Genomic DNA, 11,279 nt, shown 5'->3' with positions numbered 1-11,279 from the left:
GCCTTTTCCCACCGCCAGCTCTCCAGCCTCCAGGTGATCCCACTTTAAACACCAGCGAAATACAGTTCAGGAAAATTGAAGCTTTAATAGAAGATGAGTCATCTCTAAAGAGCTGCTGCGTTTGAAGCAGCAATTTGGAGCAGAGCTGTGTGAGACTCCGGGCTAGAGCCAAAATTAATGGAGAGCTCTTGAGCTTCCAGGAGTGTTCCCTCGCCCAGATCACTCTTCAGCAAAAACAATTACTTAAAATACTTACTGATAGTCAACACACTGTAAAGCAATCTTTCTCCTGTAATTGCATTGTTCCTGGTTGCTGTGGGGCTGAGGCCTCCCTGTCCCTTCCAGAGCCTTTGAGGTGATGGTCAGAGGGGTTTGAGTGCAGCTGCTGACACCAGCTGGGGTCACAAAAAGCCAGGCCTGAGCAGTGTGTCAGCCTTGTGCAACTCTCCATCCCCTGGGGTTTTTTCATGGTTTTTATCCCAGTCATTGCAGTTTGAAATGGTTCTGCACTAGGAGTGTGCTGTAATGATATTATTACAACCTGATTTCTCCTGGTGACAGGGCTGAGGTTCAAATACCTCCTGTGGTGGCAGGGCTGTGTGGAGGCAGCAGATGGGAGCTACAGGAGCCTCGAGAAGTCCTCAGTGCTGTGGATGCAAAAGACAGGAAAAACTGCCAGCATCACTCCTCAGGCATTATAATCCATAAAGCTGCTGCTCTTCATCCCTTCTGCTCTTCTCAAATAAAACCAAACTGTTGTGAGGCTGAAGTGACCTTTCCTGCACCTTGGAGCTGCAGAGCAAACACAAGGCTCTGTGATGGAACTTGGTGCCTCCAGGCATGGACCACATTGTTTTGGTTCCTGTTGCACAAAGATCTTGATAGTTGGTGCTGGACTGGGAGAATTCAGTTCTCCTAGAAAAATTGCCTTCAAAATGCACCATTTCCAGTGTATTTGGAACCAAATTCTGTGAAATAGCAGATGTATCAAAATCCAGGTGTTGTGCTGCTTCTGCACCTGGTGGGATCGATGGCCAAAAGAAAGAGAACAAATCGGGAATTATTTCTCAAGGCAGCAATTTCCTGAAGTGGGGAGCTCCCGGTATTCCAGGTCTCCCGTGTAAAGCCAGGTCTGCACCCAGGCGTTGGCTTGGGATCTCTTGTCCCTTCCTGAGGAATGTGTGACATCCTTTGGAGATGAGGGGCTGTCACAAGAACATGAACCCATCCTTGGCACAAGCTGTGGAGCCCGGGATGTTTCTGGTGTCCATCAGTGGCTCTCCCCTTTGGGCTCGGGGGAGGCCTGGGAAAACCCTGTCAGAGTCACTCTGAGGTGGAATTTTAGAGTTTTATTTTTAAATTACAGTTGTTTTTGTTTTTTATTACGCAGACTCTTCCCGGGAGTGAAAGCAGCCGGGATTTCCGTGGCTTTATTGCTTTTAGCAGAACCCCCTGAGGCCGTGGCTCTGGGTGTGCCCTTGTCACTGCTCCCTATCAGCTCACATCTGCCACGGCTCACTGGGGAGGGGAGCCAAACCCTCCCTTTATGTAAACTTCACTTCTTTTTAATACAGAGCAAGAGCTTCGAGACCTTTCATGGCTCCTTCTCATTCTTCATGAGCTACATATGTACATCAGCTCCAACACTCTGTCAGGGAACAGGGGTTTTCAATCAAAAAGACTGTCAGGAAAGCTGATTCACTAACAAGAAAGCTGTCAAGCTGTGACAGCTGCTGTCTTTGCAACCCCAAACAATCTGTTCAGTGCTAACTCTGACTTATGCTTCCATTTATTATACAGCAGTAATGAGTTCTGGCCTCGGAAGCAGCGTTTGGGGGACTCACCTGGCTGCTTTGGTGGGGATGTGCAGCGTGTCAAATCACATCCGAGCTGGACATGAGCAGTTTGCTGCAGAAAAGTTCTGCTTCTGCCTTTTGAGTTCTTTTTTTAAATTCCAGTGTCAGTCCTTACCTCATTTTTGTACTTAAGTGTGAATCTGGAGATTTCATTACTGTTGGGAGCTAACAAGAGTATGATTTCTGATTTTTCCCCATTGTGTTGAATAATGGATTTCAGTTTAAAGACAACGTGTTTATCCCCAGAAACGAGTGAAGGAATTGGTTCTGGTGCTTAATTATCCCAGGATCTCAGAGACCACAAAAATCCTGGGAAGGAGCTGAGGGCTCAGGCTGGTGCTGCTGTCCCATGTGTCAGCATTCACACTGTCAGCCTTTGCTTTTAAAATGAGAAAAGAGGAAGAGCATTTGACATCTCCTCAAACATCTTCCAGCAGTACCTTACCGTCCCTAAATCTGCCTTGCTGCAGTTTAGGCTGATTACTGCAAGCCTGGCCCATCAGAGAGATGGGGTAGAGCTGATTCCTCTTCCCTTCCATCGTGCATATTCAGTGCTGCAGTGTATCCCAGCAAATCACCTTCTGCAGCTCTGCTAAGCCAAATTCCTTCTGTTTCCCTGAACTTTGGGTGCTCCAGCTCAGCCCAGGAGTGCGTGGCCCTAAAGCAGGTGGTTTGCTGTAGGTAGGGAGTCTGTGGGGCACCTCTAGGGGATCCTGGCTAATTGTGGTCTCAAGTCATCAGGTGAGGGCAATAAATTCATCAGAGACCTGCAGGATGGCTCCAGGTCACAGGTGTTTGATGGTGACTGTGCTGGGTTTTGGGGGGGTCACGCTGCAGGTGGGGGCACAGACAGGCCCCACCATGGCTGTTTGGGGGCTGGGCACTGTGCAGGGTGACCCCAGCAGGGTCACTCTTCCTTGATCCCGATGAGGTGCCCCTGGTGTGGTTTCTCCTTGCCCTTGGTGTCTCCTGCCTGCCTTCCCTGCTCCTGTGGGACTGGAGCAGAGCTCTGCCTGTGTTCCCAAACTGCTCTGAGAGATTTGCCTTTTTAGTTCCAAACTTTCTTTCCTTGGAAAACTACCAGCTTGCTTTAATTCCTTTTCTTCTCAACTTTGCTGCCAAAAGTTGCTACTTAGTAATTCCTGGAATTCGTTGAAGTCCATCGCTTTTATCTTCCTTGGAGGGGGAGAAGCAGCAAAGGCAAAGCGCTCGTGTCTGTCACAGCCAGGCTCCGGGCCAGCTCTCCCTTCTGGACTGGCACCAGCTGTGTGGCAGCATCCCCATCGCTCCTCCCTGCTCCTCAGTGCCACTCTGGGATGCTGAGACTCGTTTTTCCCCTTCAGGCCCCCCAGACACACTGGAACTCCCAGCAGGCCCAGTGTGCAATGCACCATCGGGTTTGTGTTTGCCCAGCATGGTTTCAGTCACTCTCGTGGTGAGGATGGTGCCATCGGCACCACCATCTGGGATGCTCCTGTCCCACTTGTCCCCCTCAGGTTCCTCTTGTTCTGAAGTTCCTGGCAGTGGGAAGTGCCCGGAGCAGAGGGGTTTGTTCCTTGGAGCATTCCCAGGGGTGGCAGGAATTGTTCTGTCAAACGGGATGTGGACACGTGCAAGGGGAGGGAGAGTCCTGGCAGCCAGGGCTGAATCACAGAATCAGGGAACACCCTGGTTGGGAAGGACCCATAGGGATCCTCAGTTCAATCCCTGGCCCTGCCCAGAACCCCCAAATCCCACCCTGGGCATCCCTGGCAGCGCTGCCCAAACGCTCCTGGAGCTCTGGCAGCCTCGGGGCCGTGCCCCTTCCCTGGGGAGCCTGGGCAGTGCCCAGCACCCTCTGGGGAAGAACCTTTCCTGATCTCCAACCTAAACCCCCCTGGCACAGCTGAGAGTGGGGAGCATCCCCTCCCCTGGGGCCAAGGGCTGCTTGCAGCCCGCTCTGGGTCTGATGTGCCATTTCCAGTGCTCCCAATCAGCGTTTGTCCCTGTGGAGCCCACAGGGACCCCGAGTCCTGCTGCAGGGACACGGATCAGGTGCCAGCGTGTGGCTGGAGCTGCGCTCCTTGGATGCTGCTCAAGGAAGGGGTTTGTGTTCCCACGCTAGAGCAGCTCCTTTAATAGGGGATCAAACTGCACTTACAGAGCTGCCTTAAAGGGAATATGGGGAGAAAAGTGCTTTGCTGGAAAATAGAAAGATTAAAGAGATGCAGCATGAGATAAACCCCAACGGGCAGAGAAACAAAGCAGTTCTTCTAGCTTGCCTTTTCTTCTGCAGCTCCCTCAAGGTCTTTGCTTTGCTGCTTTTTGGGAGGCTTCATTAAGTTCTTCCCTCTTCTTTTTTTTTTATCCCTGAAATACCTGTAAAACAGATTGTTCAGGTTTCCTGTCTGGAGGCCTATTACTTACTATTTTGTGATGCTGATTTTTATGTTTTCCACCCACATAACAATTACTGGTGGATTTTAAGCTTTGCACTCGGCACCGGGAGGTTTTCTGTCCAAACCCATAAATGGCACAGCAGCCAGGGATTTGGGTGGATACAAAGCAATCCATGAGCTGGAGCCGAGGGAGGAGCACGTTTGGGAAGCGGATGTGCCCTGTGACATCCCAGATCCCACGCAGGGAATGCCTGAGGATCCTCTCTCCTGAGGGGTTGGCACAATTGTTCAATTAATCCACATGGAAATACAGGGTTGGTGAAGGGAAATCCTGAGCAGGAAAGGGAAACCTGAAGGAAGGTACATTTAGATGGGATACTGGGAAGGAATTGTTCCCTGGGAGGGTGGGCAGGCCCTGGCACAGGGTGCCCAGAGCAGCTGGGGCTGCCCCTGGATCCCTGGCAGTGCCCAAGGCCAGGCTGGACACTGGGGCTGGGAGCAGCCTGGGACAGTGGGAGGTGTCCCTGCCCTTGGCAGGGGTGGCACTGGGTGGGATTTAAGGTCTTTCCAACCCAAACCAGTCTGGGATTCTGTGAAAAGCTCAAAAGAGACAGCGGGTTCCATCTAGAACTGAATTCTTACCGACACCTCCTGCGTTTGCGTATAAATTTTATGGAAATGTACATGTCAAGATCCCAATGAATCCGGGATTCTGAAAAGTCATCAAGAAAAGCTGGAATAAATCAGCCTGTTACTTGCTGAGCCCAGTGGTTGTTCCAGTCGTGTCTCTCAAATGTTTCTGCACAGCAGAGAAGGTTCTGACGTGAAGAGTCATTATTAAACCACTCCATTAATCTGGGGAGAGGTAGGGCTGCTGCTCTGAATAAATTAGAAAAATTAAATAATCCAGAGTATCGAAAGCCCATCTTAATTATATAAAGTACAAGTATATAAAGTATATAAAGTACAAGTAACACCGTTTATATAATTACATGAAGTACAAGTAACACTGTTTGACTTGGTACTCTATTGGTAAAACACTCTGAGGGTGCATATACATAAAAAAATATATTTCAATATTGCTGACATCTGTTTTTCTGAGCACAAAACACATCTCAGAAAACCTGTTCTCTTACCTGGAATTTTTTATCTTAACACCCTGGAAAGCAATTTCACTAACAAAAGGTGACATTAAGATGCCAAATTAAAAGCTGATGAAAACAGGGAAAAGAAAAGATTTTTTTTTTCTTGACATTTACAATTAATGCCACAAAAACGTTGGTTTAATCAGACAATATGGGGGCTCACAAAGGTGAAATTGGAAGTTTCCAGCCCTGAATGCTTGTGTAAAAGTTAATAAATTCAGCTCGTAATCATTATGCACATGCTAGTTATAATAATTTACTGTCCATACCAAATCTTTATAAGCATTGTAATTAAATATAAAATGCACATTAGAATTATAATGAGTAATTAGGGCAACATAACTAATGTGCATAAAAGTCCCGAAGCTCATTAAAATGTTAAAAGAGGAAACCTGCTCGGGCTGGAGTTGGTGTGTTGCCTGTGCCTGGGAATGCCACGGGTTTAACTCTTCCTTTAGACACTTGAAAGCAAAGTGAAAATATTTGGGATGAGGACCAGGTTCAACAGGCCTTTGGGCTGGTTTTGAATAGAACTTCAGGTGTAAAGTTTGGGTTTCCGTGTGAAGGCATTAGGGAGCTCAGATGTGCAGAGTGTCAGGATCAGGGACTGGTTTGGGTTGGGAGAGACCCTCAATCCCATCCCATCCCACCCCTGCCATGGGCAGGGACCCCTTCCGCAGCCCAGGCTGCTCCAAGCCCCAGTGTCCAGCCTGGCCTTGGGCACAGCTCTGTGCTGGGTGAGACCTGCGTGGGTCCCATGTGGTGACCCCGAACCCTCGGTGACCCCGGACAGCACCTCCAGGCCATGCTGGGCCCAGTTCTCCTCCCTCCCACACTTCTGCTCAGCCCCCTCCGGGGGGGATCCATAAATCTGTATTTTTTGGGGATGATAAACGCGTATTTTGGCTCAGGCCCAGCCGTCCCTCCCGAGCCATCTCACGGGGGACAGACGTGGAGGGCGTTGGGAAAACTCCAGTGAGGCGGCGTCTCGGAGCACCCACTCCAAAGAGCCTTTCCCAGCAAGGCACTCACAGCTATTGGGAAACTGATATTAAGTCAGTTCCCGTAATTCATTTCCAAGCCAGGAATTAGGCATTTATTTGAAGTGCCCTGCTCTGCAGGGATGAACCACGGGAGGGGATTGAACAAGGAGCCACTGTAGAGAGGAAAACCTCTGGATCTGAGTTACAGGAGCCAATGCTGCTGACAGACACAGATAATCACATTTTTTCCTCTATCATTTTATATAACCTTTATTTAGGAGACCTACAAATGACAATACATTTTAAATTATTCGTTTTACACCACATTTCCTTGTTAACATCCCTGTTAGATTTTATTGCGGTGTCTCTGTCAGCCATTGATTTGTCTGGATAATCCTGCCCTGGGAGCTGTGGGAGGCTGTCCCCGCTTCCCTCCTCCTGCAGCCTCTCCCAGCTTACCCTCCCTCCTGCTGCTCCATACCTCTGAGCCAAGGTGTTATTTCCTTGCTGGCTGTTTATTGTTATTTATAATGAGCTGCTCCACACACCCTCAGACACAGGACTGTGCCGGCTGCTCAGTGGGAATCCCTTCCCACATCACTGGCTGAGGGGAAAGCTTCAGCTGTGAGAGTTTGAGGGGGTCTGGAGCTGGAATCTCATTTGTCCCACACCTCCCTTCAGCCTCAGCTTCTTTTTAACCAAATTTCTCCTCCCAGTTGTTGTCTCTTCCTGTTCCAGAGGAGACCTCGGTAGCAAGAGCAGCAGGTTTTGAGTGTGGGATTTCACCTGGAGCTGCTCAGTCTTCCAGGTCTGATGGATTTTTGGCTCCCTAATCAGTGCTCCAGGAACACAACTGCATCCCTCAGTTTGTCTTTAGACTAAAAAGCATAAAATAACCTGACAGTGATAAATCCAAGAGACAGCGGCTCCAACGATCTCCGGTTTGTGTTTCCATGCCTTTATTAACCAGGGATTTCCCGGAGCAGGGAACATTGATTTCAATTCTCGTTCCAAACAAACAGAGGCTGAAATCCTTCTCAGAGGGAGATCTGAGAAAATTTCCTCCTCAGAAGTTTTCCAGCAGTTTCCAAACAGACCGCAGAGCCTGGAGTTGTTATGTGGAGCTGGGATGCAGCTGTCATCCCCTTCCCAGCTGTGCCCGGAGCGCGGGGCCGGGTGCTCCTGCCTGAGAAGCAGCAGCAAGTGTTGTTACGCTCCATTTCATCCTGAAACACGTTGTCAGTGGTGTTCTGCTTTTGTGTAAAAACCAGCCAGCCAACTAAAACAAAAGCATCCCCAAAACCCCCAAAACAGCCAGCAAAAGCTGAGCAGGCCCAGGGGGAAGCAGCAAGGTGGTACTTCTTAGAAATAAAACAACTTTGTAACTCAGGCCTTTGCTCATCTCTTATTTGCTCTTCCAGTGGTCACATCTTTCATACAACCTGAGGGAAGGAGTGGGAATGTTTTATGTGTCCCTGTTGTTTTTATGGAGTAACAAAACCAATCTGTGTTTTTTCCTGTGCAGATTATGGAGACATAGACATGCAAATTGCTTATATATTTATTATCCCCTTCCAACGTTAATGTTACTGGGTGAAAGCTAATGCATTTATGGATTGGTTTGTTGTAGTCATGGGGATGGGGAAGCTGGAGGCAAAGGGTGAATTTGCCAGTCTGTGGACTGACTTGTGGGAGGATGGGAGCAATGGAAGAGGGAGAAGCGGCTCTGGTTTAACCCCAGGTGAAGCTCCCTCACCCGGTTTTGTTAAAATCAGGAACTGTGCTGAGTGCTCAGGGTGTGTTTGCTCTCCCTGGCCATGGCAGCTGCATTCCCAGGAGATTCCCCTCCTGCAAGGTGGGAAAGCAGCCGCTGGTGTGAGGGAGGGGACGTGGCTGCCACTGCTCTGCCCCAGAGCCGCTGCTGCTCCAGCAGGGCAGGCCCGTGGAAAACACGGAGCTCCCTTTTAGGCTGTGTCACAGAGCGGGGTTTGGTCACTTGAACACCTTCCAAGTGCTGGCAAAAGCAGGGTTGGACCTGGATTTGTGGAAATGAGGCTTTGCAGAGCTGGGTACTGCGCGGGTTAAAGCGCACGAAGGAAGATCCCATCAGGAGCCCTTCGGGATGATTTACACGGAGGCCGGGAATGCAAAAGGGACTGCAAAGCATACGATGCAGAGATAAGGCTGCACAAGGGTTTAGCAGCACTCGATTGTTGAGTATTTAAGATTTACAAGGAGATTTGATTGGGTTTCCTGTAATTACAGCAATGCTTAACTACAGATCAGAGATAGCTGTTTCCACCCGTAATCAATTCACACCCGGGTACAACGAGGTGTGCACCCGTTTCCAGGTGTGGAAAGGGACCTATCCAAACCCGCTGTGGTTCAGTGAGATATTCCCATCAAATCCCTTTGCCTTCCCCACCAGGGAGGGGTTTGCACCTCGAGGAGTGTGGACACGGGTGGGGCTCACTCAGCACTGCTGGGGCTGGAAGATGCTTCCTTTGGCCACCCCCAAGTTTCCATCCTGCCCATAACCCAAGCCAGCAACTCCTGGGCTTTCTTCCCAGCTTTTTTGAGAGCCCTGGCAGGGTCAGGCTCAGCTGGGGTGGCCCAGGGACCCCTCACCATTCAGGTGGTTCAGCCAAGGCTCATGAGGAGCTCCTGGTGAGGGAAGCAGAGCAAGGCAGGCAGAGCTCCACATGTCCATAAACACCTTAAAGCAACATCTGGAGAACTGCTCAGGAAAAAATAAACAGATTTTTATTTATAAGTTATGTGGTTTGGTTTTTACAGCGTTTTGATGATGCACATAAATTACCGTTTAAAACCAGAGAACGTAAAAAGTTCCAGGAGGAGGCAGTTGTTTCCTTTGATAATCTCTTTCCTGAGGAATTTGCTGTGTTTTATTTTCAGCTGGCGGTTCCTTTTGCTGGCAACAGGAAAACCTGACAATTGCTTTTTATCTTTATTTGTGTCTGTAGTTCTAAGCTCCAAAAGTTTATTACTATTTACAGTGTTTACTATTTAAAAAGACAAAATGCACTTACTGAAACTTCCAACTTACATATGCAGTGGAATCATGGGAAAGTCACTTGTCTCTGATATTTGTGGTTGGCTCATAATTTTGGAGGTTGATTCCTTTAATCTGAGATCTGAAAGGCCACCTGAGCTCTGGGTTTGTGGGTGTTTGCAGCCAATGCAGGAGATAAGAGGTGCTGGCCCTGGGGACCTGCCACAGCCTCGCAGTGACAGGGGGTCCTCGGAGCCTCTCGGTGCCCCAGTGCTGGGGGTTCCTTTTCCCAGCCCTCGGGGTTTAAACACACCTCGTGTGCACTAATGCTGATGGCTGTGGGTTGTGCTGGGTAACTGTTGGAAAAGCAGCTTTTTCCAGGACTGGATTGCTCTCTCTTCACGTCTCAGCTGGGTTTTTACACCAGACACACGGAGTAGGATCTGCAGTGTGGGATAATTTTCATTCTGCTGGAGCAAAAAGTGGTGGAATGTACCTCGAGCTGGAGGAGACCCCGCGCCAGGCGGAGGGGCCGAGGAGGAGCAGCGGCGTTGGGTCACCTGCCTATCCAGATACCAATGTCCACTTTACAATTCTTTTTTTTCAGTTGCCCCCACAATTCAGGAACTTAAATCCAGCGGTGTGGTGCTTGGAGGGAACGGCCTGATCCGGTGCGAAGGTGCAGGAGTGCCTGCCCCGGTCTTTGAGTGGTACAAAGGAGAGAGGAAGTAAGTAGCCACTGCTCGCCCACCCCTCGTGTGCCAGGGCTGCTGCCAGGCTGGGGCTGCCCCGGGGTGACCATTCCAGCAGCTCCCCAAGCTCCAGCAGCGGGTGCTTGGAGCTGCTGGCTCCCGGAGCTGCCCCGTGGCCACGGCTCCTGTTCTGTGAGAGTGGAAATTGCAGTAACAGCCTGACATCCCAGCGTGCTGCAGGAATTGCAGCCTTTGAAGGGGAATAGCCAGGAAAGCACTGGAAAATCTGCAAGAAGGATTTTTGTTTAATTTGTCTTCCTCACTTTGGAAAGCAAGACTTGGAACCGGTGTGAATTGTGCCCCGGTTGTGCCGGGGTGGTCTGTGTTCCGTGGGGTCAGCAGAGCTCTGCAGGTCACTGCAGCCAAGGGGGCCAGGGGAGCACTCCCTGCCTGAACCTGAAACCTGACCATGTGCTCTGGGTTTGTGTGCAGCCCCCTGCCCTCCTGGGTCATGGGGGCTGTGGGACAGCAACAGGCACCTCTGCAGAGTCACCTTGATTTTAAAGGCAGATCACTGGACAGGGAGATGTTTTTCTTTTGAACAGGACATTTTGGGTTACAGCTCTTGGCTTGTGCAGGAGCTCATTTTTGTTGGGGTCACACGGTGGTGCAAAAGGAGGTGGATATTGTCCCTTGTAACTGGGGAGCTTTGGGAATTTCCAAGCTCCCAAGTGGTGGGTTTTTCAGCTCGAACATCCCATTAAACCTGGGAGCTGGCAGGAGAATATTAATGACCCTTTTTCACAGAAAGCCATCTGTCAGCTCCTTTGTCAGCTGCTCCCCTCCTGCAGCATGAGCTGCTGTCCTCCTCCCTCCTTGCTGAGCCATTGCATCCCACCAAACCTTCTCTGAAACTGATCTTTCCTATACGGACCAGGAAATGTTTCTCCCCTGCTGGTGAAATCCATCTGCATCCCATTTCCATGGCTGCTCATGGTTGTGTTGTGCCTGTCCTGGGGGCGGTTGTGGCACAAACACCGTTTCTGTGGGAAGGATTTCAGAGCAGGTTTTGGCACTTTGGGTTCCATTAGCAGCTCCCAGCATGCTGATCACCTTTCTGTTTATAACTCTGACCAAATTCTTTTCTGCTGAGCACATTCAGTGCCACAGCAGCAGCAGGAAAAGTGAGGCAGAGCATTTCAGGACACCCAA

At 49.9% G+C, this 11,279-nt stretch overlaps 1 protein-coding gene across 1 annotated transcript in view; it reads left to right on the top strand.

Moving 5' to 3' along the window:
- Window positions 1-11,279, top strand: part of NEGR1 (neuronal growth regulator 1) — a gene marked incomplete at its 5' end in the record, with an annotated part of 100,712 nt that overhangs the window by 40,632 nt on the left and 48,801 nt on the right. Inside the window, one exon of the mRNA XM_008630623.2 lies at window positions 9,983-10,103. Within this exon, the coding sequence (XP_008628845.1) occupies window positions 9,983-10,103 (121 nt within the window). The remainder of the gene's footprint in view (window positions 1-9,982; window positions 10,104-11,279) is intronic.

Source organism: Corvus brachyrhynchos, unplaced genomic scaffold (assembly GCF_000691975.1).
Source record: "Corvus brachyrhynchos isolate BGI_N302 unplaced genomic scaffold, ASM69197v1 scaffold720, whole genome shotgun sequence".
Classification (NCBI taxonomy): domain Eukaryota; kingdom Metazoa; phylum Chordata; class Aves; order Passeriformes; family Corvidae; genus Corvus; species Corvus brachyrhynchos.
This window is presented reverse-complemented; position numbering and strand designations above follow the sequence as displayed.